We start from the raw sequence: 12,665 nt of genomic DNA on the forward strand, positions 1-12,665 counted from the left end.
GCAAGCTGTGAAGAGACTGCATTGCCAGCTGAGTTTTCAGTTACCCTTTGTAATTTGAGTACATCCTCTGGTGTGTGGTCTTGTTTAGAGTCACTTGTATGATTAATGATACTGTATGAAAAGATTTTTAAAGTATGTCTGGATTCTTCAATTAAAAGATCTTATTAAATACAAATTGTAGTAATCTTTAAGGTTGAAAAGCACATAAGCATAGGTTTTTTTCTTTGTTTCCAGGAAATATTATCAGTGGCAAAGAAAAGTAAAGTGGAAAATCAGGTACGTTGGCACGTGTTATTGCAGTTTAAGTGTGTTAAGCCCAAAGGGAGGGAGGGGTTTTTGTACTTTATAGCATATCCTTAAACTTTTCCTGTAAATAAACATCTCTGCTAGATATTGAAGTCCTAAATTAGTTCTTTTTGGAAATCAGAGGTGAAAATTTCTGATTTACTTTTTTTTTTTAAACACTGAATTTGAATGTATTTATACTTCATAGAACACCTATGGTTTCAAAAATAAAGGAAATAAGACTTTACTGAAAATATTTGTGCTGGTATATGAGACTGAGACATAGTAATTCTTAAGCATCTGAGTGTGGAGATAATGGGTGTGGTCTCTTGCTTCTGCTGTAGTTTAAAAGCTACATGCACGGTAGGCATTTTTTTCCACCATTCTCTAGAATCTGCCTACAGAAGGGAAATAGCCACATTAAATGCAAAGTGCTGTGAGGAAGGTTTTAGGTCTGCTTTTATGGCTAGAAAATTATAAGCCAAATGGCTTTAGTAGCTATCACTGCTCTCCAGTTCTGAAGGAGTAAGGAATGTATATAAGGCATTGACATTTTGCATGTTGACATCTACCTACATAGTAACATTAATCCTAAAATCCTAGAAATTCCACTCTTGAGTTGACAGTTACTCAAAATAAGTCTTTGTGTTAGGGGCTGGCGTACTTTGCTGCACACTAAGACTGGTGTAAATTGGGCAAACGTATGTCTTAGTGGGACTTTGATGTGCATTCCACTTGTGTTCCTTGAACTTCCCTCTATAGGATGAAAGCTCCTCAGGCAACCTGTGTCCAGAAGACCTGCAGAAAAATGGAGATTCAAATAGCATCATCAAGGATAGATTGTGTCAAGCTGTACGACACAGTGCCAAGCAATTCCTTGATCCAGTACGGAAATTTAATGGACAACCAGTGCCTTTTCAGCAGCCAAAGATTTTTACTGGTGGTGTGATGAGGTGGTACCAAGTGGAAGGCATGGAGTGGCTAAGGGTATGAAGTGATTGTTAATGAAATTGAATCTGTTGCTGATTGGGAACAGAAATGGAGGGGAAGAGACACTAGACGTCTGTGATCATAGTTGGTACAGGGAAGGTGAAGAAGAGAGAGATGGTTCTTTATGATTTCTCACGATACAAGAATCTGGTGTTACGAAAAAATCGTCAAAGCAGCAGATGCAATGTTTCAGCATGGGGAAGATACCCGTGTTTGTAAACATTCCTTTGGACTTTCTGGTTGGTGTTCTCCATCTGTCCTTTCTCTGTCTGTTTTCTTGTTCAACTTAACTGTCATTTCAGCCTCTTCTTGGAAATACTTTGTGAAAGCAGAAGGACTATGTATACTACTAAGGGACAGTCTTAATATATTTTTCTCTTGAGGGCTTGACTACCTGGTCTGTAGATGTTTGAAAGACCCACTACCTTGCAGGCCTGACACAGACAAGTTTTCTGTTCTCTGTATCTTGAAATCTAACTAGTGATATTAACATAGTATTTTTTAAATGTTTTGTCTTTAGCCTTTGAAATAAAAAACTAAAGAAACTTGCCATAAAAGTTGCCCACTTAAATATTTAACTTATATCTGTTTTTGCTAGCAAGCCAGATTAGAACAACTTTGCTCTTTAATTAGCAGAGCCAGGCAGAACTAATTTTCATTTTGCTACTGATCTCATATTTATTTCCTTTGGGTTTTTTCTTTCTTTTTTTTTTTTCTTCCCCACAAGCATATGTATCCTGTTCTGACAGGTTTAGGCTGATCTCACAAGCAAGTGCCGCTAAACTTGCTCACTTTCTTCTGTCACTGGGAAGTGCCTAGGGAAGACGGGCCTCTTCTGGGGCCGGGGGAAGCAGCTTCCTTAGTTGGGCCCTCAGTTATAACAACCTTTTTTAAGAGTCTTTGTGAATAGTAGAGAGAGTAGCTGAAGAGCACTTCTGTGTATTCCTTTCTACTCTTTTGTGAGAGGTTGCTCTGTCACTTGTCAGAATAATGGGCAGTGTCTGCACAAAGAACTTTGACTGGAGCATGTGGCTGTGTTCCTATGGTGAAGTAGCTGTGCCTGCAGAAGCTACTTGAATAGATAAAACTGAAACAGGAAAATAACTTGGGTCTTTTAGAGGGGGAGCTAAGGAAATTCTGTGGAGCTGGAAAGAAGTAAAAATTTTGGATAGTGTGAGCAGTACTTGCAGTTCAAGTGCCTTTTGATATAGCACGCATTTACATCCTTTCCTTTAATATTCTGCATTTTTGCGCCCTAGTCAGGCACTTAATTGGCTAGAAATGCATGCAGCTATGTATGAATGTATGTGGCTTACAAGATGCTTGTATTTATTTTCATAGTGGAGAAAATCATCCTCATCTGCAATATAAAATGTGCTTAGTAGAGAGTTTCCACAGGTGTTGCATTCCTGAAGATGTCTGTTGTTCCTGAGGTGTGTTGGTTATTTTGCATTTACACTTCTTTTTCTGTGTATGCAGATGCTTTGGGAAAATGGTATTAATGGTATTTTAGCTGATGAAATGGGGCTGGGAAAGACGATCCAGTGTATTGCGACAATAGCACTGATGGTGGAGCGAGGAGTCCCTGGTCCATTCTTAGTATGTGGTCCTTTGTCTACTCTTCCAAATTGGATGTCTGAATTCAAGAGATTTACTCCAGAGGTAAAAGAAACAAAGATTTTTCTTTTTCTTCCTTAGGTTTAAAAGAACAAACTGATTAATTCTTATTCTAATTCTTTGCCTTGAAACTTTATATAGAGTATCAGTTTAATTGTAGTTGTTTATGTGGTTACTACACAATGCATGACATTATCTGTAGTACCTTCTGTTTAGGTTTAAATTGGCTTAATTCACCTGACTTCTAAACCTGGTTTTTTTTCAGATTCCGCTAATGCTGTATCATGGAGCTCAGCAGGAACGTCGTAAACTGGTTCGTAAAATTCATGGGCGACAAGGATCACTACAAATCCATCCTGTGGTCATTACTTCCTTTGAAATAGCAATGCGAGACAGAAACGTGCTACAGGTATTTTAAATTCTCTTGAAAGCCCTAGGATGGGTGGAATAATAGCAATGCTTTTGAATTCAGAAAAAAACCCACTAACCAAACAAAAAACCAAACCAAACCCAAAAAACCCCACACCAACAAAAAGCTGGATACTGCCTGTACAATGAGTGTCATACTGTACCATTTGTATTGGCATTCATTTCTGTTTTCTTGGTAGCAGCAGCTCTGGAATTTTATGCTTAAGAAATTATATCGGAACACTATCCAAAAAGTAAAGTAAGCAGATAGCTACATTTTTTTTCCTTTTCTTTTTCTTTCCATTACTTCTCTGTAGGTGATGGTTGAGGAAGGCTCAGAGTAAAAGCTATACTTAGTGTAGAAATATCATAGTTAACATGAGAAAGGTTGTTTTAGTGAGATGAGTTTCTTGTAGAAGTTTTACTGTAGTCACCTAAGCTTTCTAAATGCAGTCACCATGAAACAGATCTATGGCATTAACTGTTTGGGCTCTGTTCTTCTAGTCTGGCAAAGTGAGGAACAGCAGTAAATAGAATCTTTGTGATGAGCAGTATCAGAGTCTTATTAGTGCCATTTACCTCATCTGGCACATGTTTTAATGAAGTAAAGCTCTTATTTACTGAAATACCCTTTCATTTTGTAGCACTGCTTCTGGAAATACCTGATAGTAGACGAAGGCCACAGGATTAAAAACATGAACTGCCGTCTTATCAGAGAATTGAAACAATTTAATGCAGACAATAAACTTCTGTTAACTGGTACTCCCCTGCAAAACAACTTGGCAGAACTTTGGTCGTTGCTTAACTTCCTGTTGCCAGATGTGTTTGATGATTTGAAAAGGTAGGTTGCAATCTGATGGAGAAAACTATTCTGGTTTGTCCTGTTTGGGCATTATTGTAACTTTTTAATTATTAAACTTGTATCAGCATGTGAGGAGCTGTTTTATGGTATGGTTATACTTCAGTATGATTAATTGGTAGTGAAGGCTTTGCAATATGTCTTGCCTTCACACTTACCTGCTTCAGAAAAGAATAAAGGAATTGTCAGCTCTATGGATAGTGAAAGCTGAGCTCTGAGCTAACACATGAGCATTTGCAGGGAGAGACGTTTGTCTAATCTTAAGTGCCTGGGTGCTGCTTGAGATTCTTTAGGGTGCTGGAGAAAGTGAGGCTGGTAGGCATGGGTTCCGTAGGAAATAGATCCTTTTCTGAAGCAGTAAGGGGTCACGTGGAAGAACATCACCAAAACAGTCTTTAGACTAATTTTGAAAAAAGTTATAGACTAGGTGGAATATAATAGATCACAGAGAATATTCCAAGTAATACAAGTATTTTTACCAATCACTTAAAACATGAAGCATCTGAATTGACAGGCATGTTTCAGAAACACCTCCTGTTCACTGTTCACCTCTATTCATGATGGATATTAGTGCTTTTTTTTTCTTCAATTGCAGAATTAGAGAACAGTATGTTAAATAATGAAGAATAATAGCTATGAGTAAGCTATTCCTTTTTTTTTTTTTTCTTTGTTTTTATAGCTTTGAATCCTGGTTTGATATTACCACCATTACGGAAACTGCTGAAGATATTATTGCTAAAGAAAGGGAGCAAAACATCTTGCATATGCTGCATCAGGTTTTCACTTACTTTTTGTGTTGTTTTTTTCATGGTTTATTTCTAACATTGACCATTATTATGAAGCATGTCAAAATCTTGTTTGTGGAGTTGAATTCTGGGCCTGAGGCTTTTATTGTGGCACTTCTGGACTTCCTTAGACTTGTGGGATTTTTTAGGGTTTACAGCACTTACAAATGCTGAAAGGAACGATGTACCTCTTTGGTAATGACTCATTGTTATTCTTGGAACTAAATTCAGTTTAGTCAAATTTGATTGAAGTTGCTTGCTTATTTAATGGGTACCTTTATTTTGTTGAAAGATAACTGAGGGAATTTATGTAACTTTTAGGTGTTGAACAGAATACCTTTTGACAAACTAGTTGTATAATGTGCCTGTGTAAAACCAAACTAACTCCAAAAACATTTTTTTTAAAGGAAGTGTGTGGAAGTAAATGTTTGCTGTACTATCATTTTCCCATCATGTTGATGGTGAGATAAGAATTGTATATTCTAGATGCAATTCTCAATGACAACTTATTTTCATTAAAGATTTCGGGCTTTCCTGGAATAACTTAAGAAATACAAGCAAAATGAGATGTTTCATAATAAAATTCCTTTCAGTTAATGAAAATTATTTGAAAGGTCTCTGATGTAGTTACTACTGCATTCTTAGGAAACAGTTCAAAATTTTTAAAATGTCAGTGGATATGTTTGAACACATGTATTACCAGCATGTGCATAGAAGTTTTGGAGTAGGCATCCATATTAAAAAAATGACATGTGGAACTCTGCAAATTAACTCCCTTGCTTTAAATTGTCAAAATAGCATTATGTCAGTAGACCTGTTTGTGGTGTTCGGTTTTTGTTGTTTTTTTGTTTTGTAAAGTAGCCATGTTGAGAGCTTTGAATAACTAACGTATCTGTTCAACGTTTCAGATTCTGACACCTTTTTTGCTGAGGAGGCTGAAATCTGATGTTGCTCTTGAGGTTCCTCCTAAACGAGAAGTTGTGGTATATGCACCGCTGACAAAGAAGCAAGAAACTTTCTATACTGCCATTGTAAATCGCACCATTAGGAATCTGCTTGGAAATAATGAGGTATCTACTGATACAGGTGTTAGGAATGTGCTTGCTATTAATGGTTTGTAGGCAGAAACACATCGGTATTGCTTCATTGCCACTGTAACTAAACCAGCTTTTTGCTTAAATTTTTAGTCTGATCCTTTTGTTGGCTGTTTCAGTGACAGTTACTGTGGCTGGCCTCAGTGGGCACAGAGCTAACACAATATGAGTGTAAATATGTTCTTGATTACTTGTAGCCTGGGGGAAAATGAGGACAGTGTTCACAGAATTGACAGTTTCTGCTATTAAATCACTAAGGTACTGATGCAACTTCAAAAAATCAATCAGAAGCTTCCAAAATCTACAATTATAAACCTTTACAATTTGGGCTGTATTTTCTACTTAGCAAAACTTACAGCTGCTGTAAGTAAATACTCATGATGCATACTACTGAGACCGTTTCAGTATTGATTATTATTGGGTCAGCATAGGCCTTTGAATATGAAGCTGATCGCTTCTGCTGCTGATGGCAGTGTTATCATTTCGCACAGGAAGAAGTAGTTGAGTTGACTCCTACGGGCCGACCAAAACGCCGTAGTCGAAAACTGGTTGATTATTCTGAGGAACATAATGGTTCACCTGATGACTTGGAAAAATTGATCAGGAAAACGCAAGAGGAAGTAGAAAAAGAGAGGTGCCTGCCTTAAAAGATTCTTCTTTTTTTAAATTTATGATTATTATTATTCACTGAATGTCTCCCTCTTAGTTTGCTTCCAGAGCTTTGCTTATTCAGATTGATCAAGAAGAATGGCATTTCATAATTTGCTATGCTTGTAGCTTTATGGTTTGATTCTCTGCTTTTACCTAATATTTGCTGGGTCATTATAGCAATGACTGGGTTGTACCATTACTCACAGACTCATTAGAGTTAACAGTTAACTGTGAGACATTTACTGTTAGACCCATGGCCTTTGTAAGATCTACCAATAAAATTGCTTCTTAAGTCCCTGTTTTCATTAGTCACAGTCTTAGGTAGGTCCTGTGATGATAGTGCTATTGATACTCCATGAAGAATTACAATGTCCTAGTGTGAAATGGTAATTCCTTTGGGCTGTTGAAACATTTTGGTAGTGAAGAACTTTGGTTTTACCACAGTCTCAAGGTCTAGGATGGTGTTGGGTGTGAGCCAGGGAAGGAACTGCTTCTCTTAGTTGTTTGGTAGTTGAAATGTAATTGTAATAACTTGGTTCCTGGCTGCAGCTAGCCATGAGGACAAAGAGCTGAAGAGCTTGAATTATTGGTATGTTTTGCAGGCTTTGCAAGATTCAGGTAAACCTTTTGTCTCCAGTGTCCAATTACATTCACATATACATCTCTTTGACTGAATAACCCTGCTCACTGCAGAGGGATTGGACTAGATGATCTTAAAAGGTCCCTTCCAACCCAAACCATTCTAGGATCCTGTGAAAGACAGGACAAGGGATAATGCTGGTGTGCTAGCTGCAGTTAACTCCTATGTTTTTGTGACTCAAGACTGGAGAAAAGGGAGTAGTTTCCATGCTAGATTTTATAAAATACTTAAGCTGAGACCTGGAACCCAAATGGCCAGCGTGGTTATTGTTGTTTTGGTGACAGGTATTGGTCACTTTCTGGTGATAAAGAACAGATTTGAGATTCGGGACAGAGGGAGCTGAGGAATTACGGTCATTCTGGGGTTTGGCAAGGTCTGTTGGTGGCTCTGCAGTGGTTGGGAGTCCCTTGGGTGTAAAGAAAACCAGGTTAGTCTTCAGGGATGAAATGTATTTATTTTGCTAGTTTTTTATTATAGTCCAGTGTACTTTGCAAGAACAGACACTTAAATATGTTTGTATTAGTCTTATGGTATGCATGTATCCCTTATATTGGTGGCAGTACTTAGATGTGGAAGACCAAATAGCTGTATTTGTTGCGAATCCTGCAATGTGTATGTTTGGCCAAAAGAGGCTAGACAGAAAGCTGATTTCTGGAATAGCTTGTTTATTGTTCTGTAGGAGATCTGACCATTTGTTCCAGACACAGCTTGGTTCTGTTCCCTTTTCTGCTGGGTGACTTGCAGAAGTTGTTTGTTCTGTTTCTGGTTACTACTGACTACCCTCTTGTATTTTAAGCCAATAAGGGCAAACTCTTGTGCCTTCAGTGCCAAGTGTGGCACTAAAAGAAGTTTAGTCTGGTAATAGTTTTACTAACTATGAGGGATTTTGAGGCCATTTGATGCAGCACTTGCATCCATTGGTTGATTTTGGTTATATTATTTTTTTTTCTCCTCAGTATCTGTAGCATAAGGTAACATGTTCTGTACTAATAAGATGATGTTATCTTTTCAAGGCCAGTGGTAGAAGTGAGCATTCCCATGGATTCAGAGGTGAACCTCAAATTGCAGAATATTATGATGTTACTGAGGAAATGTTGTAATCACCCCTATCTTATTGAATATCCGTTGGACCCTGCTACTCAACAATTCAAGGTACATGTTTTAAAAAGATTATGAGAGAAAATTATTCCAGGCATTAAAAAGCAATAGACACTGAGCTGATGGCAGTAAAGAATGACCTTTTTAATGTATTTGGCACATGCCTCCCCAATGAATTCCAGCAGTGTACTGAATCATTTGAAGCTTCCTGCAGCAGCAGTTGCAGAAACCATTGAAGCTTTGTGCCCATTTAGCCTTTGCATAGTGGTGCCTTAGTGTTCTTCATTATGGCAGTGCTCACCCGCAGGGAGCAAAGTTACTGAATTTAACCAGTAGCTGGGTTCCTTTGACTCCAGGTGTTTTAGGATCTGCCTCTAGCTCTCCTCACAAAGGTTAGTTTTCAAAACAAACTCACTGACTGGTTTGGTAAACTGTTTATGACACAAATTACACGTATGCACTGTGGGAGTTGCAGTGGTAACTTCTAAGTGTGAGGTGTTGCAGGGCTGAACCAAGTATGAGAGTTGTCTGCTTGGAGAATACATAATCCTTTCTCCTCCTCAAAAGGGAAAAAATCCAAGTTGTATCTCAAAGGCCAGCTGGTTGTTTAATCTGCACAGAGTAGTTGGTGATACAGGGAAGTATGTAGTAATGTGAATTGAAGGAATCTTGAACAACTGGAAGTTGCTTGCACATTCTAAATGTAGGTTTGTGGGCATGTGTAGTCATGTTTCCTGTTCAGTGGCTAATAACAGATTTAGCTGCACTCAGGAGCAAGCTATTGAAGTTTATCAATGTAAAATCAGTGCATAAAAAGCAGATAGCCCAGTCTGGGTGATGAGGGGAAACTAGTTAACATGTAGAAAATGCAGGCTGTTTGATGTTGCTTGCTGGAGGAAAATGGAAGTATCGAGGTGGCTGCTGTATGGCTCAGACCTGAGAAGTTTCTGCATCCCTGCTCTTAGATCATAGCACGAATTAGATGAAAAACTCTTGAGCAAAAGAGGGGGCTAAGGTAGCAGTGTGGAAACTTGTTCTGTGAACTTTTGTCCCTTGGCTGATGTGTCCTAACTTGTTCAGCAGTGCTTCCTTACATCCAGTAGGGGGAGGCCTTGTGCATTAATGACAAGCTGGGAAAGAAACAGCAGTGCTTTTCCACTTGGAAAAATTAAAATCAACAAGTTTCTTGTTCTAGAAATGGGATGAAAACTAATTGGTTCTTCTGAAAATTATTCGGGCATATGAAATGGTGGGTCTTGATTTAGTTTCATCATGATTTAATTGATTCAATGTAGCTTGCTAAAATTAGTTTTGCTTTCAACCTTACAGCTGTTTAGTTAAAAAGATGGTACAAGCTTGTCTCTGTGCAGAGCTTTCAGACTGCTTTTGATGGTGCTTTTGAGTTGGGGAAACTTTTGATAACCCTCTAATACATGATCCTCTGTCCAAGGTTGATGAAGATCTAGTCAAGAATTCAGGCAAGTTTCTACTCTTGGACCGAATGCTTCCAGAACTGAAGAAGAGAGGACATAAGGTAAAGCTAATGATTGGTAAGGTGCAATAGTTGTCTCCTCGGATTGAAAAAAATGGTATTAAGGAATCTTCCTGGTTTTGTAGATTTTGCTGTTCTCACAAATGACTATGATGCTTGACATTTTGATGGATTACTGCTATCTGAGAAACTTCAAATTTAGTCGATTGGATGGCTCAATGTCCTACGCAGAGAGAGAGGAAAACGTAAGTAGATGTACATGCCCTTTGAGTGTGTTAGCAGGTTCTGCTTGTTTCTGTGATACTGGGATGTGATTTCACACAGCATTTAGAGTTTAATAGGCAAAAGACATCTATGCTGAAAATTGACATCCTTGCTGCTGCTGCAGCTCAGAAATACTGAAGCAATGACATGTGTTAATAACCAATATCTTGTGGTATGCCAAGAATGATGGGTGCTCACCTACTCTGTTGCCCAAATATGAAGTATGTAATATACCTAGTTGTGGCAGATGCTAATCCAAGTTTTGTCCCTGTATGTATTGTTTCCTAGCATCCAGAATGTGATGGCAACATCTATGGGAGCATGCTGCAAGTGTAATGTCACATAAAGTAGTTTTCCAGGAAATCAGTTTCTGGTACCTAGTGGGACAGCTGCAACTTCAGCCTGAAATTGCACACAGATTTGTTCCAGTGCAATCCTATGTTCTTGCATACTTGTAATGGTTTCAAATAACCACAAACTGCCTCACTGCTGAGGCATATATTTATCATGAAAAGCAGTCATGCAGGGTGGTTCTGGAAGACCACCTTTCTGAGGGCTTGCAGCTGTGTAAGAGAGCAGTGCATAGATGGAGGAGGTACATAGGATGTATCATGGGGACGTGCTGCAATTGACATCTGGTCTCCAAAATATGCACTAGTGTTTATGAAGATACAGAAAAACAGTGGCAGATGACAGATCATCTAGCTCAAACTATGCTTTCCTTTGTGCCATTTCTTTCTGTGCCACAGTGTGGCTGAGGAAGACCAGATCCCTAAACACTTAGGCTGCTACTGTTAGAGCTGATCCTTAAAAAGGAAAGGCTAACTAGCAGCATGTCAGCAAGCTGTAATGACTTTTATTAAGCTGGTAAGATTTTGTACTGCTGGCTTGTGACGATTTTTAGGAGTCGGTTGTGTGTCTACCACGGTGTGGTGTGGGGGCAGGATGAGGGAAGCCTTCTAGGTCACCAGTCTTAAGTTTGGCAAGGCTCTTCCCACCTCTGTGACTTGCTGGTGCTGCAGATGCTGATGTCCAGGAGACCCCAGAGGATATGGGGCTTTTAGAGAGCTTGGGTAGCTGCTTCCACCTGGCAGCAGTGGGGTGATGGTTTCTCTGCTGAGATCAAAGTCCTGAAAATGACTATGCAGCTCCAGTTTCTTACCAGCATGTGGGTGATCAGACTAAGTAGACTAGGTTTTGACTGGTATTGTGGACTTGATAGGAGCTGTGCTGACACTTGGGAACATCTTGCAGTGAAAGCAGGCTAGATGCTGAGTAGGAGGCAGAAAGTTACTTTTAGTTTTTTGAAGTAAGAGGATGAAGTATACAGAGTGGCTGCAAGTTACAGTCAAGTTGGCATCAGTATTTTAGATTGTTGCGTGTGTCAAGAAGTAGATATGTTTTTAGGCTTTGCCAGCTTGGACTGTACCCACCTTGCTCATCACTGAATGGTAGGTTATGTGGCAGTGAATGTGATTTGGACCATACCTCACTAGAGTCATCTCCACTCTCTGTTAGACAACTTACTGACTGGAATCATCAGCTAAAAAAATGCAGTTGCTTCACTCCTTGGTCTTGTCCTGTCCCAAATGCATGTAATATTTCTTAAATCCTTGGTTTGGCCTCTGACAGAGTGTGCTGCATTTTATCTGTCTTCATCTTTTTAAACACAGGTCTCAAAATATTAGATACATAGTATTTGATCCATCTGTTGGTTTTTAATACATCAATTCTCTTCCAGATGCATCAATTTAATACTGACTCTGAGGTCTTCCTGTTCTTAGTGAGTACAAGAGCTGGAGGCTTGGGCATCAACTTAACTGCAGCAGACACAGTTATTATATACGACAGTGACTGGGTATGTTGACACACTGTTAACCTAGTGATATGTGTCATAGTGTTTTCTCTGTTGGTGCTTTTGATGATCATTTACTATCCCATTATGGTATGGATTATTTCTGTAACTTTAATGAGGTGTTACCTGAAGATAATGTACAGTAGTGTATGCAAACATGTTATATATGAAATAATGCAGTGTCATTTGAAAAGTCATAGCTTACTGAATACAGAATTAGAGTTGGTTTCCAAATTAGCCTGTTTGCCCCCAAGTTACACCAAAAGCAGGAGGTTTTTTTCTGTTACTGTTAAAAATACATTTCCTTCTTTCAATTTATTATTTGAGTTTGAACATAGCTGGACCTTGTACAGGTTTGCTCTTCCAACTGCTGCTGTGTTAGTACCAGCCCCTAAGATTTCCTCCTTTGACTTGTCACATATGTGTTAGCTAGCTAGGATTCTGCTGTTCCTGCAAGTCTGGAGGTTGGGAAGAGGAAGAGAAATGGAAGGAAATGACTGAGGACCTTTGCATCTTCACTTCTATTTTAATAGACAGCTCTGCTGTTTTCCTGACTGTTCAGCTTCAGGAGAGCTAAAGCAGCTTCAAAAACAGCTGAAAACTTTTTAAATCCTTTTTTGTGTCCTC

The 12,665-nt window shown here is 38.8% G+C and overlaps 1 protein-coding gene across 5 annotated transcripts in view; it reads left to right on the forward strand.

Moving 5' to 3' along the window:
* The window catches only part of HELLS (helicase, lymphoid specific), a 31,666-nt gene that overhangs the window by 12,987 nt on the left and 6,014 nt on the right, over nucleotides 1–12,665 (forward strand). For all 5 annotated transcript variants that reach the window (XM_040607601.1, XM_040607602.1, XM_040607604.1 and 2 more), the window contains 12 exons: nucleotides 235–276; nucleotides 1,048–1,272; nucleotides 2,755–2,937; nucleotides 3,158–3,301; nucleotides 3,945–4,141; nucleotides 4,839–4,935; nucleotides 5,853–6,014; nucleotides 6,530–6,672; nucleotides 8,343–8,481; nucleotides 9,878–9,961; nucleotides 10,045–10,164; nucleotides 11,925–12,041. In XM_040607601.1, coding sequence (XP_040463535.1) covers nucleotides 235–276; nucleotides 1,048–1,272; nucleotides 2,755–2,937; nucleotides 3,158–3,301; nucleotides 3,945–4,141; nucleotides 4,839–4,935; nucleotides 5,853–6,014; nucleotides 6,530–6,672; nucleotides 8,343–8,481; nucleotides 9,878–9,961; nucleotides 10,045–10,164; nucleotides 11,925–12,041 — 1,653 coding nt within the window. The remainder of the gene's footprint in view (nucleotides 1–234; nucleotides 277–1,047; nucleotides 1,273–2,754; nucleotides 2,938–3,157; nucleotides 3,302–3,944; nucleotides 4,142–4,838; nucleotides 4,936–5,852; nucleotides 6,015–6,529; nucleotides 6,673–8,342; nucleotides 8,482–9,877; nucleotides 9,962–10,044; nucleotides 10,165–11,924; nucleotides 12,042–12,665) is intronic.

Source organism: Falco naumanni, chromosome 9, assembly GCF_017639655.2.
Source record: "Falco naumanni isolate bFalNau1 chromosome 9, bFalNau1.pat, whole genome shotgun sequence".
In the NCBI taxonomy this organism is placed as follows: domain Eukaryota; kingdom Metazoa; phylum Chordata; class Aves; order Falconiformes; family Falconidae; genus Falco; species Falco naumanni.